General features: G+C 46.0%; 1 protein-coding gene across 5 annotated transcripts in view; it reads right to left on the bottom strand.

The window, feature by feature from the left end:
* LOC119647233 (cyclic nucleotide-gated cation channel subunit A) overlaps positions 1-18529 on the bottom strand; it is a 142024-nt gene that overhangs the window by 102865 nt on the left and 20630 nt on the right. For 3 of the 5 annotated variants that reach the window (XM_038048093.1, XM_038048092.1, XM_038048090.1), the window contains exon 1: positions 4647-5006. The exons of 1 other annotated variant lie outside the window; for it this stretch is intronic. In XM_038048093.1, coding sequence (XP_037904021.1) covers positions 4647-4649 — 3 coding nt within the window. In that variant the 5' untranslated portion in view covers positions 4650-5006. Of the gene's footprint in view, positions 1-4620; positions 5007-18529 lie in introns of those variants that run through there. One more of the 5 variants, XM_038048091.1, reaches the window with a different exon arrangement.

An 18529-nucleotide genomic window follows, 5' to 3' on the forward strand; every position in this document is an offset into this window, starting at 1 on the left:
TTTTGCTGGAGTTTTCTCCGTTTTTTCTGCAAATGTCTGCAAATAATAAAAGATACGTAGTAGTAAAAAAGGAATGCATAGGACATGTCGAGAAAAGAATGGGAACGCGGCTTAGAAATGCAAAGAAGAATCACAAAGGCATTCGTGGAAAAGGAGCTGGAAAACTGCAAGAAATTTGGGCAACTTTCCTCCATAAATGTTCTACAGACGAAAGTCCTCAGCATCGAAATTGTCCAGCAGGTGAGGACAGTTGGTGCAAATGGCGCAAAGCGGAAGCTAAAGGAGAACTGGATAGTTTCCACCACGAGAAGGCACCTTTGACTGAAGAAGTTCAAACAGTCATCAAACCAATCTACGAAGATTTGTCACGAGATGATCTCTTGAACAGATGTTTAGGAGCAGAGACCCAGAATAAGAATGAGTCACCAAATGCATTGATCTGGACTTTCGCTCTTGAACACCTTCATTCTGGGGCCAAGATCGTAGAAATAGCCACTTTTCTGGCTGTAATTATTTTCAATGAAGGATTCAATGGCATTCTCAAAATCCTAGTGACAATGGGATGTCAAGTTGATCACATCATCATCAACGGCGTAACAACCGGTATTCGGTCTAGGCCTGCCTTAATAAGGAGCTCCAGACATCCCGGTTTTGCGCCGAGGTCCACCAATTCGATATCCCTAAAAGCTGTCTGGCGTCCTGACCCACGCCATCGCTCCATCTTAGCCAGGGTCTGCCTCGTCTTCTTTTTCTACCATAGACGTTCCGGGCGGGATCATCCTCATCCATACGGATTAAGTGACCCGCCCACCGTAACCTATTGAGCCGGATTTTATCCACAACCGGACGGTCATGGTATCGCTCATAGATTTCGTCATTGTGTAGGCTACGGAATCGTCCATCCTCATGTAGGGGGCCAAAAATTCTTCGGAGGATTCTTCTCTCGAACGCGGCCAAGAGTTCGCAATTTTTCTTGCTAAGAACCCAAGTTTCCGAGGAATACATGAGGACTGGCAAGATCATAGTCTTGTACAGTAAGAGCTTTGACCCTATGGTGAGACATTTCGAGCGGAACAGTCTTTGTAAGCTGAAATAGGCTCTGTTGGCTGACAACAACCGTGCGCGGATTTCATCATCGTAGTTGTTATCGGTTATGATTTTCAACCCTAGATGGGAGAAATTGTCAACGGTCTCAAAGTTGTATTCTCCTATCCTTATTCTTCTTCGTGTTTGTGTTTGACCAATGTGGTTTGATGTTGTTGGTTGATTCGTCTTCGGTGTTGACGTTGCCACCATATATTTTGTGTTGCCTTCATTGATGTGCAGCCCAAGATCTCGCGCCAATCAGCGCCTGCTCGATCTGGATGAAGGCAGTTTGTACGTCTCGGGTGGTTCTTCCCATGATGTCGATATTGTCAGCATAGGCCAGTAGTTGGGTGGACTTGAAGAGGATCGTACCTCTTGCATTTACCTCAGCATCACGGATCACTTTCTCTAGGGCCAGGTTAAAGAGGACGCATGATAGCGCATCCCCTTGTCGTAGACCGTTGTTGATGTCGAATGGTCTCGAGAGTGATCCTGCTGCTTTTATCTGGCCTCGCACATTGGTCAGGGTCAGCCTAGTCAGTCTTATTAATTTCGTCGGGATACCGAATTCTCTCATGGCCGTGTACAGTTTTACCCTGGCTATGCTATCATAGGCGGCTTTAAAGTCGATGAACAGATGGTGCAACTGTTGTCCATATTCCAACAGCTTTTCCATCGCTTGCTGCACAGAGAAAATCTGATCTGTTGCTGATTTGCCTGAAGTGAAGCCTCTTTGGTATGGGCCAATGATGTTCTGGGCGTATGGGGCTATCCGGCCTAGCACGATAGAGGAGAATATCTTATAGATGGTACTCAGCAACGTGATACCTCTATAATTGCTGCACTGTGTGATATCTCCCTTTTTATGTATGAGACAGATAATGCCTCATGGTTGGTCACATATGTCAGGTTTATGCCGACCGCCGTAATGAAGCGCGAATTTGGCGGTCCGAACGACGATCGACTGACCTCGCTAAAAGAGCCAGAATTGAAACCAGAGAGCAACAATCGGCCTTACAAGACTTTTTTGAAGAAACGGAGGGTGCTCTCTATGGACCAGGTATAGCAGATTAATGGTGAGTCAAAATTTTACTGTTGATAATCACATTTAAATTTTCAAATGCGTTTTTCTCGAAACTGCATTTTGATAATCGGCTGCCACCATAGCTCAAAATCTATCCAACCAAATTCTTGGAAATTTTCACGACTTCTTTAATACATATTTCTACGGTCCGCAAACTAGGATAATTGCAATCGGACGGGTCGTTTTTTTTTATTCATAAAAAAAGCCGTAAAAAAACACCAAAATCCAAAAAATTAAGTTTAAAAGCCCACCAAAAATTTATCTTTTAATATTTTCTAATTATCCTAGTTTACGGACCGTGGAATATTGTCCACATTAAAATTTTTGTTTCCTCAGATAAACTCAGCGCCCTCCAGCGTGGCAGCAGAAAAACAACTTTGGGTGCATAAATTGACACGTATTCCAAAAACTAGCTACGATATCAAGCTGAAAAATGTATTATATATACTAGAGATATCAATAAACATATGGTGAAAAAATCACGTTCCTATCCTTTCCTTCAAAATAATTTTTCAAAAAAAGGCAAAAAAGACGACCTTCACACGGGATGACCCCCTTAATCCGTATCGATGAGGATGATCCACCCCGGAAAGTTTATGAGGGCAATATCTATGGTAGAAAAAGAAGACGAGCCATTGGCCTCTTTTGTGATCAACGCATCAACGAATGGTTCAAATGGAAAATCTCGGCTTTGAACTGTGTGTTAACCCAAAATGAAGAGTCCGCGGACCATAAAGAGTGGGAGCAAGTTGCTCTCCATTTGGTCCGGCCTGACATTAAATGGATGCGGACTTAGGACTCCTCAATCCCTAAAAGGAAATTGTCTAACTCCGGCAAAGTTTTGGTCCGAACTATGGACCGATTTACGCTGAATATTATTCGTACACTTGTTGTGTTTTACGAATTATAAAAGCGAGGGTACAACACCTTCGAGCCGCTTCGGTCACGCTGGGCAGAGGTGGCAGAGGTGAGGCAGCGTCTGATGAGTTGCCTCTGCCCTGGTAAAAAACCGTAGCCGTCTTCGTCCCTCTTTTCATTTTTGAACTTTGGGTGTTAACCCAAAAAGAGGAATCCGCGCACCATAAAGAGTGGGAGCAAGTTGCTCTCCATTTGGTCCGGCCTGACATTGACTGGATACGGACTTAGGACTCCTCAATCCCTAAAAAAAAAATCTTTCGTAGGCAGTGTTGTTCGCTCTGTCGTCCCATTAAACGGCATATCGGGATAATTGAGACGAAGACATTGGATTAGTGGTCACATCCGAAGTGAGAACCTCCGGGATCTGGGGTTACAGCCTCTATGAAAAAATTGGTACGAGGGTGGCCTTCGATGATATAGTCATGTAATTCACGCTGGTCAAAAAATCCTAGATAAACTGCAACAACGAAGGTTTGATACGCTAGATGTTGATTTGAGAATGTCTCCACTTCATTCGGACCGATGACGGAGAAAAGTGATGAATCCTGTCTAGTCGAGCCCAGAAAGCACGACACCGAAAGGAATAAAAGCTAAAGAAAAACAAGATGGACAGGATTATACTGTCAATCAGGGCACATCTCACCTATTATATTTCGTGGAATAATTTTACATTATCTTATTTGCGTATATCAAGCGAGATACTTCCAAAGCCAGTTTCAAGCCTAGTTAGGTTCATGTTGCCGACCTGTTGCCAACCGGACAATGGTTGTAGCAGTTGGCAACAAGTGGGCAACAAGAACATTGCTAGATTTAATGCTGGTCTATAAGTTTCACGGCACTATTATCCCTATTAATTAATTACTAGATTTTCCAGGGGAATATTTTTCTCTTTAGATGTCAAAAAACCAGGCAACTCACAGTCAATTTCAAACTTCTAGGAACAAATGTATAATCCTGGAAAATTTTTGGAATTTGTTTGCGTGGTAAAAATGGGTTTATATTTAGATGTGGGAACTTGTCAAACGGCCGAACTACCAAGAGTAGACAGCTGTCGGAGCAGATGCCAATTCTATGGAGGTAGTCTAATAGGTTAATTCCTGTGTAACCCTTTTCAAGGTATTCGTATTATTATCAATTACTTTTGAATATTGCATATATTCAGCCCCAGCTCCCTGATTTCAAGCAACCTTTGATCACATAAAAAAGGAAGGGATGCTCCTGATTGGGCATCTGAATAAATACACATGTATATTTGGGAATAGGGAATCACAATTTCTACAGTTTCCAGCAGGACTTGTCACATGTTTTCTGTTGGGGGATGAAACAAAGTATTCCTCTCCAACGAGGAGGTTGAAAAAATGTACAATAAAAAGTTAAAATAAATTTTTTTTAGAAGAACCATTGACTTTAACTGTATTTGTATCATTATCCGTTTGGTAGTACTAAAAACGGTTTTCCAAAAGTAATCCACAATCAAAACAGAAACAAGCAAGTCTTTAAATAATTTCACTTTTTTAACCACTATTCGGTACCATTAAATAAGAAACCCATATCCCACCATTTCACTATTAAACTTCAAGAACCGGCATACATGTTGTCCATATATGTATATTCGTTACAGCACAGATTTCCGCACAGATAAAGATCAAACTTCGAAGGATTTTAGCTGAAGGAAACCGATACTATGCGTTACTTCACCGACTATTGACCGTTAACGGCTTTCGTTATCTTTTCTCGATATATGTATTAACGAACGCTCCAAAGCGACGTCGAATCTCCTCACAGCACGCAACGTTTCATAGGAAGTTAGAATCTAAACTATTTGCTCCTAAGCTTCAACTTACAACCTATCTGGAAGCAATCGAATTCGAATTCGAATCTATAAATCCAAAACAGGAGGAGGTAAAAAAAAATTGTTGTCAAACAAACAAGCAATTTTTTTCTGTATTGCGTTTCGTTTGTGTTTAGCGTTTTTCTGTTCGTTATTCAGCGTACTGTGATGGCGGACCTCACGACAAGCAAATAGAAGGGGCTCTCCAAAGTTTACATAGGAGTCAAGTCTAAACGATGACCCGCGGCACAATAATAGTCACTAATAATAGTCAAGAGCGACGCAGTTACTGGTTGGAGTTGGCCAAACTCCCATACATTGGCAAGACCACACCAAAAACTACCTTGAGCAAGTCTTTCATGGAAAGCGTTTTAGTAACGGAAATCGAACCAATTGCAGTTGTCATAAATATTGTTTAATTGGTCTATCAATAATTAACTTTTGCTCTCGACCGCCAGCCTTGGACAATTATTGCCCCGCACTGGGAAGGTGTGTGACTCTGTTTATTCTGTTTTACTTTCAGCTCTTCGTGATGGCATAGTCTTGGCCATATTTTTAAGACCATCCTCTATGCTATGGCCAAGAAAAACGATTACAGATAAAAGATACTAGAAAACTTGTGCATGGAAATATTCAACTCAAGATTCTTATTCAGGTGTTGTAATCTGTGTTGGAACAGTAGCACTACGCGCTTCGGAGCCAACTAAACTTGGCTACTTATTTACTTTTGAATATAATGAAAGCCAAACCAGGTAAAGAACTCACCAATGGCCCAGATAAAAGATAATAAATACATTTTAGTACCAGCATCAATATTAGAAGCTTATGGGCGTCTATTGAGGCCTTATGTGCTTCCAATTGGCAATCCGTTAAGATTTGGCACTTTAAACTAAATTTAAATCTTTATTAACACATATCCATGAAACATCTGAATATCTGAATCCTTGCACCACATCCATAAAATATGTATCTTAATTGCATGCCAAAACTTTCAACTGAATATCATATTGTAATCACGAGTGTAGTCTGATTCCTCAACGGAGGGAACCGAGCCTTTGTTTTTAGTTTCGCAACTGTCGCAAATTGGTGAGACTTCCTGGGATGGACAGCGTCGGGGTAAACTTCACGATGAGTATCAGCAACTCAGCCCAAGAAGTTTTCAAACGTAGTCACTTAATCGTTTTGACCATGAACGAATGCTTCTTCGAACTAGGGTCATTATGACTGTAGTTCAGAGAGTTATACCAATTAACTCCTGCATATTGGTATGAATGGGCCGAACCTTTGCAACAATGTTGACTTTCAAGTTATGATTAGTTGTATGACAAGAAGGAGTATCTAAACTACTTTGTCGCCTTGATTTTTTTGAAAATTCTATCTATAAGACATAATTAAACCTTTGCATATATCCTTTTATATCCTTTTTGCAAAGAAAATTCTTGGCTTCCCGATTTGGATGATGCTACAGAGCTGTCAAATACAAGCCATTATAAAAAGTTGGAAAAGGACGCTTGTGCGAATTAAAGACCTTGGATGTTGTAGAGATAGCAAATTTAGGAAAACCCGGTGATCTGGGACTAGAGTAATCGGGGTTCCATTCACAATTTGGGGATCGAGGAAACATTCTTTGAGCTGAATCAATAGAATGCCATTTACAATAATGGTAATTGAACTGTAGAGACGCAAGCTGATCAGCGAGGATTCCACCGAGCTCCGTACGGGAATGATGCAATTCGTTACGAAGTGAAACTCATCCGCCTAAGTGGCTCGCCTACCTGTGGGTAGGGGGGTGAAAGTCAAGAAGCTGGCGGAGCAATGGAGCCAACCGCTGCGTGAGACGAAGCTCTGGTTGCAGCGACTTCCAGAAAGCACTTCTTCTTTCTGCAAGTCGTCTGCTGAACTTCAGCAGACGGTGGCAACCCTCGCCGCCAGGGCTCTTGAATGGGGCATGCCTCAGTCAGACTCCAGAGGGAAACGGATTCTGGAAGTGGCGGCGAGAACCGGGCTCGTAGTTTTAAACACCGGATCCACGCCAACGTTTTGGCGCCCAGGTTGTGAAGGAAGCATTCCTGACATCAATTTTGCGTCGGAGTCTCTGGCATCATCGGTGGACGGGTGGCGACTCCAAGGAGACTTCTCGGCAAGTGATGATCAGTACATTGCGTTTGAAGTGGTTGACGCTACTTGCCGGCGAGCACCAACACGACGTTCCCTCTGCGTGTGGAATGTCGCGAGGGTGAACGTCGGGAAGTTCATTGAAGCTCTTGGAGCAGGCAGGGCCGCGCTGGGGGCACTTCGGAGGTGGTAGTGTCGCAGCTGACACCGTCGTAAATTCAGTGATGAACCTGATAACGACGGCGTGTGAGGCTTCCAAGCCCCGGAGAAGCCCCAGGCGCGACAAGCCTTCTATGTACTGGTGAACGGCAGAAATTGCCGACCTACGGAAGGAGTGTCATAAGCTCCGCCGTTTGGCACAACGTTTGCCATAAAGGCACAATATAGATCAGGAGAAAGGAGACCCCGCAGCGCTGTAAATAAAAGCAAAGTTCGCGGCTGGCAGAATCTTGTTAACGAGCTCAATGAGGACCCGTGGGGACTTGGCTATAAGCTTGTCACCCGGAAAATCGGGGTTCTGCGGAAGTCCTGCATACTGAGCACCGACCGCATTGTGCGGGCATTGTTCCCCAGGCACCCTGTACGGGTTGATGTAAATAGCGCGGAAAGCGTCGTGGATTGCTCCCTTTTCACAATGAGAGCGCTCGAACAAGCGGTTCTCACTATGAAAAACAGTAAGCGCCAGGTCCAGGAAAATCTACAGTGGATGCTTTTATGGAGGTCGTAGATGTGTTCAATCGAGCTGGGGCACACAGCCGCCGATCTCAACGGATAGTGCTCCTCATAACGCTTGATGTCAGAAATGCCTTCAATTCCATAAGATGGACAGATATGCTAGGCACACTAGAGAGCTCCTTTCACGTGCCAAGCTCCTTGGTTTAATGATCGACTAGAAGATGAGCTTCTTCGAGCAAATCAAAGCAGCGGCGGACAGGGCTGCAGCTGGAGTCGGCTAATGACGAATGTCGGGGCCCTATATCAACTAGGAGACGTCTCCTCATGGGAGCAACGCAGTCGGTTCTTCTCTATGGTGCGGAGGTATGCGTTGATGTCCTTGACAATGAGGTGCATCGTAAACGCCTCGCTCAAGTGCAGAGGCGGGGAGGTTTGCGAGTGGCGTCTGCTTATCGCACCGTCTTCGAAACGGCTGTGATGATGATCGCGGGAGTGATCCCCATTCCCCTCCTTGCCAAGGAGCGCAAAGCTATCTACCGCCGTAAGGGCGAACACTTAAGAGAGGTGGTGGCCCGTGAAGAACGTCAACGTACCCTTAGCGAGTGGCAACTTTCTTGGCAAAATGAGCCAAGGGACAAGTGGACTGCGCGGCTCATCGACAAATTAGACCCGTGGTTGAACAGAAAGCACGGTGAGATTGATTACTTCCTTACCCAACTTCTAAGTGGGCATGGAGGTTTTCAGTCTTACCTGCACAGGATTGGGAAGGCAGGATCTCCTGATTGTGTGTTCTGCAATGGAGTGGCGGTCGGCGCTGAGCACACCTTTTTCTCTTGCGCGAGTTGGGACGGCCTCCGCCAGCAGCTTTATGCAGACGCAGGGGACTCTCTCCAGACAACATTGTCAGAGAGATGCTGAAGAGCGCTGGCAGCTAGAATCGTATTGCGCATTATGTTCCGGCTCTTCTTATTACGAAGAAGATTGAACTCGACCGGCGGAGGGATCGGACGGTGAGGGGATCCCTGAACTAACAAAAACTCCCTTCCTTCCCTCCCCTCCCGTTTGTGAAAGGAATTCCCTGACTTGAAGGCTCCCAAAGTCAGGAGAGCGGGGGGGCCTAGCCCGAAGTCATGTGTCATGTTCTGATGAAAGGGAGGTGTTTAGTTGGTAGTCCGCCAGCTTGCTATTGCGGGAGTCCAACACTCTGTGCGTAAACGCATTCACCTACCCTACACCCCAAAAAAAAAACCCTCGCGGCTACCGTCTCCAAACTAGCGTTAACGGTTGGAGCTTCACTTTCGCATGGTTGGTTCTAAACTCGTTTACGGTCCGTCAACCGAAATGGGCGATTGCGTAGTAGTGCGTTGAAGTCCTCAACGAGTCCCGCAATTTGCTGGTACCGCCGTACCTTTACAGATAAAGCATAGAAATGTTTCAGGCCGTGCACGTTCACGGCTTCAAAAAACTGAATTGAGCTCCGGCGGCGGCTACCCAGAACGTAGCTTCACGCCGCTTAACAATATTCGATCATGATTTGAATTAGGAGGTAGTTTGTTAGTCGAAGCCTTAAAATGAAAGATTGCTTTGGAAGATACTTTAGCGGCGGTGAATTCTTCAACCATATACACTTACGGCTACAGACTGAGACTTCGACGGGCGTTCTCATGGCGTTTCGTTGTAGCGGATGTCAGTAGTCCCATATTAGGCGCAGGCTTTTAAGGCCACTATTGGTTGCTAGTGGATCTGCAGAATAGGTCTCTTATAGGTCCCGTAACTTTGCTCAGGAAAACTTGCCACCAGCTCTACTGTCAGTCTTTCAATCATTTTTGAAGAGGAAACCGACCCTCGCATTAGCGTGGTTCTTCAAAAATACCGCAACATAACTAACGAAAGTAGTCTCTCGCAGCCAGCTAGGCAAGATGTAAGCCACCACATTGACACTACTGGCTCTTATATCTTCATGAAGGTGCGTCCATTACAGCCCCAGAAGCTCACTGTTGCTAAGAAAGAATTTGACCCACTTTTAAGACAGGGTATTTGCAGACCATCAAATAGCTGCTGGTCTTCTTCACTCCACATAGTCCCAAAGTGCAATGGCATATGGAGACCATATGGCAATTATAAACGTCTGAATGCTCAGACCATTTCAGACCGCTATCCTATACCGCTCATCCACGATTTTGCGCACAAACTGGCTAACTACCGTGTTATCATGACCTTGGATTTAGCCTAGGCACAGCATCAAATCCATGTAGCTCCAGAAAATATTCCGAAAACGGCAATATGCACACCCTTCGGACTTTTTGAGTTCACACGGATACCCTTTAGTAAAATGCGCAAACTTTTTAGAGGTTTATCCACTTTGGCTTGCGAAACCTTGACATATGTTTCGTGTACTTAGATGATGTTTTGGTCGATTCTTCTGTCTGATCATTTGGAGCATCTCGAATGCATTTTTCGATGTCTCCTTGAGGCCGGGCTGGCACTTCACGTTGAAAAATGCAAATTCCTTCAACAGCAGGTGAAGTTTTTAGGTCGCATGATCTCTCTGGTGTGAATCCAACCAGACCCAGAGAAGGTTTAGGCCATCATAGACTTCTCACAACGTAAGGCGATCAAGGATCTGCAAAGGTTTTTCATCACTATTTCCAACTGCGCAACAACCGATATCCGGTCTAGGCCTGCCTTAATAAGGATCTCTAGACATCCCGGTTTTACGCCGAGGTTCACCAATTTGATATCCCTAAGAGCTGTCTGGCGTTTTGGCCTACGCCATCGTTCCTCTCATGGCAGGATCTGCCTCGTTTTATTTTTCTACCAACTTTCTCCAGGGTCAGGTTAATGGTGTCGAAAGTGATCCTGCTGGTTTTATCTGGCCTCGCACATTGGTCAGGGTCAGCCCAGTCAGTCTTTTCAATTTCGTCGAATTCTCTCATGGCCGTGTACAGTTTTACCCTCGCTATGCTACCATAGGTGGCTTTAAAGTCGATGAACAGATGGTGCAAATGTTTTCCATATTCCAATAGTTTTTCCATCGTCTGTCGCACACGGAGAATATCTTATAGGTGGTGCTCAGCAGCGTGATACCTCTATAATTGCCGCACTATGTGATATCTCTCTTTTTATGTATGAGACAGATAATGCCTCATTGTCAGTCATCAGGCATTCATTCGCTAAGCCACACCTTGAGCATCAGTTGATAAACCACGTGGTGTAACTGGTCCCCTCTATATTTAATGAAGTCGGCTGTAATTCAATCGGCGCCTGGCGACTTATGATTTTTAACCTGGTGAATTGCACGGTCTGTTTCTTCTATGCTTGGTGGTGGCAGTATTTGTCCGTCGTCTTCAGTTGGTGGATCCTCCAACTCGCCGATGTTCTGATTGTGCAGCAGTTCATCAAAATACTCAACCCATCGCTTCAATATGTCCATTCGGTCGGAAATCAGATTTTCCTCTTTGTTTCGGCAGGATGAACATCGAGGTGTATAAGGCTTCATTCTCTTCTTCTTCTCCCAGGTTTGCTTTTCCGACTATGAAGTCGCTTCTCCGCCCGATGGAGTTCGTGATAAGTTTCTGTGTGTGCTTGTCTTCTTTAAGAATGCAACATTACTCGGTATCCAGCATTCTTCCGTCCCGTTGCTAGCTTACATTCATTGTCGAACCAACCGTTCGGGTTTTTCTTGCGGCTGGGGCCAAGTATGTTTGTAGCCGTAACAATAATAACGATCTTCAGGTGATTGTGAAGATCATTGGTTGATGCTTCATCTCCAGGTCATCTGTTAGCTGCGGATATTGCGGCATCCATTTCCCCCTTATAGGTGTTACGGAGGGTTGTGATGTGAATGACTTCAGTATTCACACTCACCTGATTGTCAGGGGGATTCTGGTCAGGGTTGTGATTCGAGCCTGAATCATTATTTTGACGCTGAAGGCATCCCCTGTTTTGATTCCTCCCTGGTGGTCCGTGGGTTCCACGTTATAGCTTGCGAGGATCAATTTTCCAGGGACTTTCTCGTTTTGTGCGTCACTAACAATGTCATCCCCTACGAAGAGATTCGCAGGAGACCGGTCGCACGAATCTGGTTGCCGAAGATCCACATGGATAAGGACAAGCTCGTCCAATCCCTGCACCTTCAAAACTCCAGGATTCTCATAGAAGACTGGGTTGTTATCAAGGAGGAGGAACCCCAGAAAAACAGCCAACCTTTTCTACTCCATATAAATGGACCAGAGATCCTTCTCAGATTATAGTTGGATGCTTTTCAGTCTACATCTTGTCGCAGAGGCCTCCCAACCCTTCAGAGACCCCAGGTTAATCGACTGGAGGAAGTTTGGTCAAGTTATTAAGAACAAACACTCCGATGTGCATATTGGCAAGCTTGGCACCACAGACAAACTGGAGTCAAAGGTCGGGGTTCAGGAAAAGGCATTCGATATAGCCTTAAAAGTTTCGTGCCCTGATAAATATAGCAAATAGACATTGCCACGCGGCGGAATGAAGATCTCTCCCGCCTCAAGAAGCTAACCAGGGTTATCTTCAACATCTGCTACAGGCATAAATATTGGCAGCCATATATGGGTTGCCTGAAAAAATACAAGTCGGTCATCAAGCCCGCCAAGAGGCGGTCTTGGTTGGATTATTGTCAAACCATTGAAAACACCAGGCTCAGTAAGATTCTGTGCAAGGAACATGCAAGTCCATCCTTTATTGAAGCGTCGGAAGGCTTTTGGACGGCATCATCTGTTGAAACCATGAAGCTGCTGGTTCAGATGCATTTTCCCGAGAGTAAGGAGGACTGTGAGTCAAAGCCTTACTTGGAGGGTTTGCAGTCACCCCAGCGGTACAAGACTACCCAATCTATAATTTCCGAGGATAAGATCGGCTGGGCTATAAACAGCTTCTCAGCATACAAATTTCTGGGTTCAGACGGCATAAAGCTACAGAAGCAGCGTGAAACCGTTGTGCCGCGGCTGGTCTCGTTAGGACACGTACCACAGTCGTGGAGACGCGCACGATTGGTTTTTATACCGAAAGTAGACAGACGCAGCAATGAGTTCGCGAAGGACCATCAGGCTCACCTCTTTCGTGTTGAAGACCCCTAGACATCTACTTAAGGGCAATTATGGAGAAAACGCCTTTTTTAAAGTCCCAGCATGCCTACTTCAAAGGAAAATCCACAGACACCGTTCTCCACGAGGAATACCCTAACTGGCTGCTTGGATAAAGAGTGATCATTCAATATCGATAGTACCAACACCATCGATGAAACCTTGACCAGTATTGGATTGGAGGGATATCTTACGCACTGGATTGTATCCATGCTAAGAACCAGGATAATCCAGTTGGATCTGGCATGCAAACAGTTATCCACAGCTGTGAACAGAGGCACGCCCCAGGGTAGCGCTATCTCTCCGGTGGTCTGGTTAATAGTGAATAACTACAAATGGTTAATTGCGAATATTGGACACCAGCGGGGTTAGCGTCAGGGATGTTTCCATTCCATTCCTAATGTACGCCTCTATTGTATGTTGGCAGGCTATGAGCAAAGGTACAACAGGACGAAGCTTAATAGGATTCAAAGAACCGCGTCTGCAAGTGCTGTCGGGGCTTTGGATTCCTGCCCGGCATATGTGGTGCTCAGAGGTGGCGGCGAGAAAGATGGGGCGGCAACCCTATCGGCCAAACCAAAACCAAGTGGTCGAGGGGAACCTTCATAGTAGTGGCACCGGGAGACGCTGTAATCACTCCAAAGGCCTAATTAGGACGATCAGACCCGAGTCTGCACGGGGACTCATCTGAAGTGGCAAATTGGTCACGAAACCTTACCAGGGGTATATTGGTACCATGGGAACCGGGAAAGCCCCTGTACTCACATACTTCGGGTGAACTCCTGTTGTATGTGAGGACAGATCGGTTATTTGCGGTTGGCCCCCCTAGTGGGAGTTTCATGGTGGTTATGGTTATGTTCAAGCGAGAAGAGACCTTCGGGCCTCGACGTGGTGTTGCGTATCAACACGGGTGCCGTACTCCATAGTTCGGTAGAGATTTAGGTAATTCTTGCATCCACCAGTATGAATGCTAAGCCATGCACTTGGTATAGACTGGTACCGTTCTTGCTTGTCTCAGCCGGGCTCTGATTATGGTCACAAAATCAATCCGTGTCTTAAGAGGACCGTAGGATTAAGTCTCACGACAGGTGCCTACGTAAAACACCATGGGCTTCACTGGGCTTCCTTCTAGACCTCTACATTTAATACGTTGTAGCGTACCGTGCCGTCAGAATACGTGAGTCCTGATATTGAGCAGCAAATTCCTGTTGTTTCTTTTTCGTTGGTGTGTATTTATTCTTGCAAATACCGATATTTCGGGAACCACTTGTTCCCTTCATCAGTGCAAACAAGTTTTCTGAATTTGAGCAAACTATTAAAAACAAAGAAAACCGCTCCTAGACGAAGTATTTAGGAAAATTTGGGAATTCACGGATGATGTCGCACGCAAGCTGAACTTCACGAGAAACTTTGCTGTGGACTTTTCAACCAGGGCAGAGTGGAAGACCGGGGCGCGGCGTGTTGGAAGGCTACGACACAGTATTCTTCACCGACGGATCAAAGATGGTCTGTGGGGTCGGTGCGGGGTTTTCTCGAATACACACAGTGTATCTGAATCGAATGGTCTCCCAGGTTTCGGCAGTGTATTCCAAGTAGAAGTACTGGCGATACTGAAATCCTATCGATGGCTGGAGCATAATCCGAGTCCCAAGCGTAATATAACCATCTTAATGGACAGCCAAGCGGCCATTAAGGCCTTGTACTCAGCGACGACATCCTGCAGGCTGGTGGGACAGTGCATAAACGCGCTGGACAGTCTGGGCGGCACGCTTAAGGTCACTCTTGTGGCGACATATTGGAGGCATGAATCACGACTGTATTGCCGTGGGGAATTCGCTCCCACCGACGCAATGTACTGCCGGCTGGTGGCTGGCACGAGGCCGGCGCGCAAACTTGCTTCTGGATGGAACTCTCTCTCTCCACACTTTTCATTACAGGCAACCAACGTCATTGCCTCCTTGATTGATAAGTTTTAGGACGACACCCAGTATTCACTATAATTGCCCTTGGACTTGAATGTTGACTAAGGACACTTCTGATAGCTAGTTTGGTGCGAGTGTGGACAATTTCTAGAGCGATCGTTTCTTTTTGAAGCGAGAGAAAATTAAAAGTGTTAAAAGTCGGAATATCTCCAGATTCAGTATATAGCACAATAGGGGACTAAAGCCTCCTTTGGGTTCCCAGTTATAGGAATATCGAGGGGCATGGGCAGACTGACGGATTGCCGAGGTGGGGCTCTGCTCTTGGTAGTAATTCACCGGGTACAGTCGGTGTTTCGCTGACAACTGTCATGGGCGGAATCTAATCGCATTACTTAGCAGCTGTGAACTTAAGATGACGAAGGCTCACCATCTGTGCCACCACAGTCAAGGAGGATTTGACCCGCTTAAACAAAACCCGATTACGAGAGCTCAAGTACCAGACTTGTGCAAATGCATGCGAGATTACGGTGGTCTGCACGGGGTGCTGGCCCATAGAGGACCAAACTGTCAGGCTCGGCATACCGTCCAATTCGCATTGCCGAAGTTGCGGAGAAAAGGGGGAAACCCTCGGGCACTTCGTTTGCGATTGTCGGGCTCTATCTAGAGTCAGACTACGCACACTGGGTAAACCATTCCTTGGGGACCTCAGAGATATTTCTAGCTGCAGGGTGGGCGAGCTGCTTTCCTTCGTGAATGCTTCAGGGGCTGACCCTGAAGATCTGAGCCGGCTGGCTCTGCCTCCTTGCTCTCATAACTGCAGTCACGGTCTTAGGAGTTTGTGGCATCGAAACGGCGCATCACAGCGGTAATTAGGCTCCTCGGAGCGGCCACTGATACCTACCTACCTACCTACAATGTCGAGGTGTATGCTGTGAAAGCGCTTTTTTGACTTAGGGTGTACAACTAATTCTTTCTTACACGTTTGTATGTGATACATTCACTAGCCCAAGAATGCTCATTCTTGTTCGTACACGGCAAGAAATATTTGCTAGTTTAACAGATTTGTTGTCCGAAAGGTCCCTTTAAAAATATGTCGCAGTTGCTAAAAAGATGTGAACCGAAGATGGGAAATTTCTTGAACTTTTATTTGGCCCCCAACTGTAGGCTCTGAAGAACTGCATCATGCTTCTGTGTTAGCTAAGTACCAAATTTGGCGAGGAGACGCTTTGTCGGGATTTGTCTTAAGGCAGACTTATGGTCCATGAACAAAGCGGACGGACTGCAATCAAGGGAATATGAGAAGCACTTATTCCTTAGATACCCAGCTAATAATTCTTGATCGTACTCGCTGTAATTCGGTTGAGCCGGATTCAATTGTTTTCAAAAGAAACCCAATGCTTCCTGCGATTTCTGAGATATTGACGAATAGGGCTAGGGGTTATCCTGCTTCGTTGTTTCAAACTCTTAGACGGCTTCAGGAGACCACATAGCCTCTCCGATTCTTTGGTTAAGTAAAGCCTAATGAGGAATGACTTTAGGCAGGAAACGACGGTAGATATTAAACATACCCAAGCACTTTTTAAGGTCTTTGACGATCTTTGGTATCGGAAAGCTCGTCCAATCCCTGCGCCTTCAGGACCCCAGGATTCATATGGACGACTGGGTTGTTATTAAGGAGGAGGAACCCCAGATAAACGGAGAGTGCTTGAGGGACTGGAAAAGGTAGACTAAAAAGTGCGGTTCGGAGTCAGGAACGCAAAGGTAAAAGTGTTTCGTTCTGCAAAACGGGACGATGACCTAGATCCAATTGACCCTGCCAACGAGCTGTTGGGGGGAGATGAGGATCAACGGTTCGACTGGGACTGACGAATCCCCACGCAAGCTGAGGGTAACGTAGATACATCTGTAGCACTCGAAGTATGCCTCCGCTAATCTGCTTGTCTTCTTCCGAGAGGAAGACATCGACATCGCGCAGGTAGAGAAGTCTTGGATCGGAGGCGACCGAACCATCAAAGGGCTCCTAGGCAAATATTATAATTTATTCCACGCCACAGGAGATGCTGGTCAGGACAGATCTAGAACATGTATCCTCGCAAAGAAGAGTCTGCCGGCTTTTCTGTGCCCGGACCTGAGTTCCAGCGACCTAGTCGTAGAACGCGTATATTTCCTTGGCTTACATGGCTCACAATCGATCAGCTCTGCGAGAAGAACAACAACATTTAGCACCCACCATAACAATAAAGATGGCCAACCTGCTGATAGGCTGCCAATGCAAGACATACGCTTTGGGGCAGCTCGGAAATCAACGAAAGAGGTGAGTCATTCTTAGATTTATTATTAATATAAATATGCCGGTGTGTATGAAAGGCAGTACTCCAAGCTTCCATTTGTCCAGCTCGGAGAACTGTGACGGTTGAGAGGAAGACCTTGACTTCACCCTAGTAGCCGACAATGGGGCTCTTAGAGTGGAGAACTGGAGAGTGTCTGACCAGAGATCCTTCTCAGATCATAGTTGGATAGTTTTCAGTCTAGATCTCCCCGTAGAGGTCTCCAAAACCCTTCAGCGATCCTTGGTTAAGCTGTCAAGAACAAACTCTCCGGTGTGCAAATTGGCAATATTGGCATGACACTGGAACTGGAGTCAAAGGTCGGGGCTCTGGCAAAGGCATTCGATATCGCCTTAAAAGTCTCGTGACCTGATAAATATAGCAACCAGACACTGCCACCGTGGCGGAATGAAGATCTCTCCCGCCTCAAGAAGCTAACCAGGGATATCTTCAACATCTGCTGCAGGCATACATATTGGCTGTGATATAAGGGTTACCTGAAAAAGTACAAGTTGGGCATCAAGACCGCCAAGAGGTGGTCTTGGTTGGACTATTGTCACAACTCTGAAAGCACCAGCGAATTCGCAAGGCGCAGTAAGATTCTGTCCAAGGAACATAAGAGCCCATCCTTTCTTGACTAGTCGGAAGGCTTTCGGACGGAATCTTCTGTTGAAACCTTGGAGCTACTGGTTCAGACCATTTATCCGAGAGCGAGGAGGACTGTGGGTCAAAGCCTTGCTTGGAGGATTTGCAGCCACCCCACCTGCGCGAGACTACCCAATATGTAATTTTCGAGTATAAGATCGGCTGGGAAATAAACAGCTTCACCCCATAAAAACCTCTGGGTCCAGACGGCGTAATGCCAATCATGCTAAAGAAACAGCAGGGAAGGGTTGGCGATTTGCCGAGGTACCTACCACAATCCAGGAAACGCGCACGAGTGGCTTTTATACGGAAAGCGGACAGGCGCGCCCATGGGAAGGACTTTTGACCAATTAGCTTCACCTGTTGAAGACCATCGAGCGTGTCCTAGACATCCACTTATGGGCGTTGGACTCATGTCAGCAATTTGGATAAGTGGACAGGATGCCGGAGATGCGGCCAGGTATGCCACCAAGCAAAGGCCTGCAACGAAAGTGTAAGTTCCATTCTCTGCAGGGATCGTGGCACATCTGGTGAAAGCGTCGCACACACTGCGGGCTGGGAACAATGTGAATCTTTAGGGCGGAACTGGAAAGGGCTAGAGCGCGAATGGCATGATCCATATTATTCAAATTAACATGCAGCGGAGTGCAACCGCTTACCAGTTGCAAGCGCAATTCGCTGCGGAGGTAAAAGCTGATCGAGCGCTAACCAGCGAGCAATACTGAAACAGGGACCCGATTTCATGGCATCTTGAATTATCGGGTATCGCTGCAATCTGGTTTCAGGTCGACGTTCGACTTCGCGTTCTTGCCCAA

This window comes from Hermetia illucens, chromosome 1, assembly GCF_905115235.1.
Source record: "Hermetia illucens chromosome 1, iHerIll2.2.curated.20191125, whole genome shotgun sequence".
Taxonomy (NCBI): domain Eukaryota; kingdom Metazoa; phylum Arthropoda; class Insecta; order Diptera; family Stratiomyidae; genus Hermetia; species Hermetia illucens.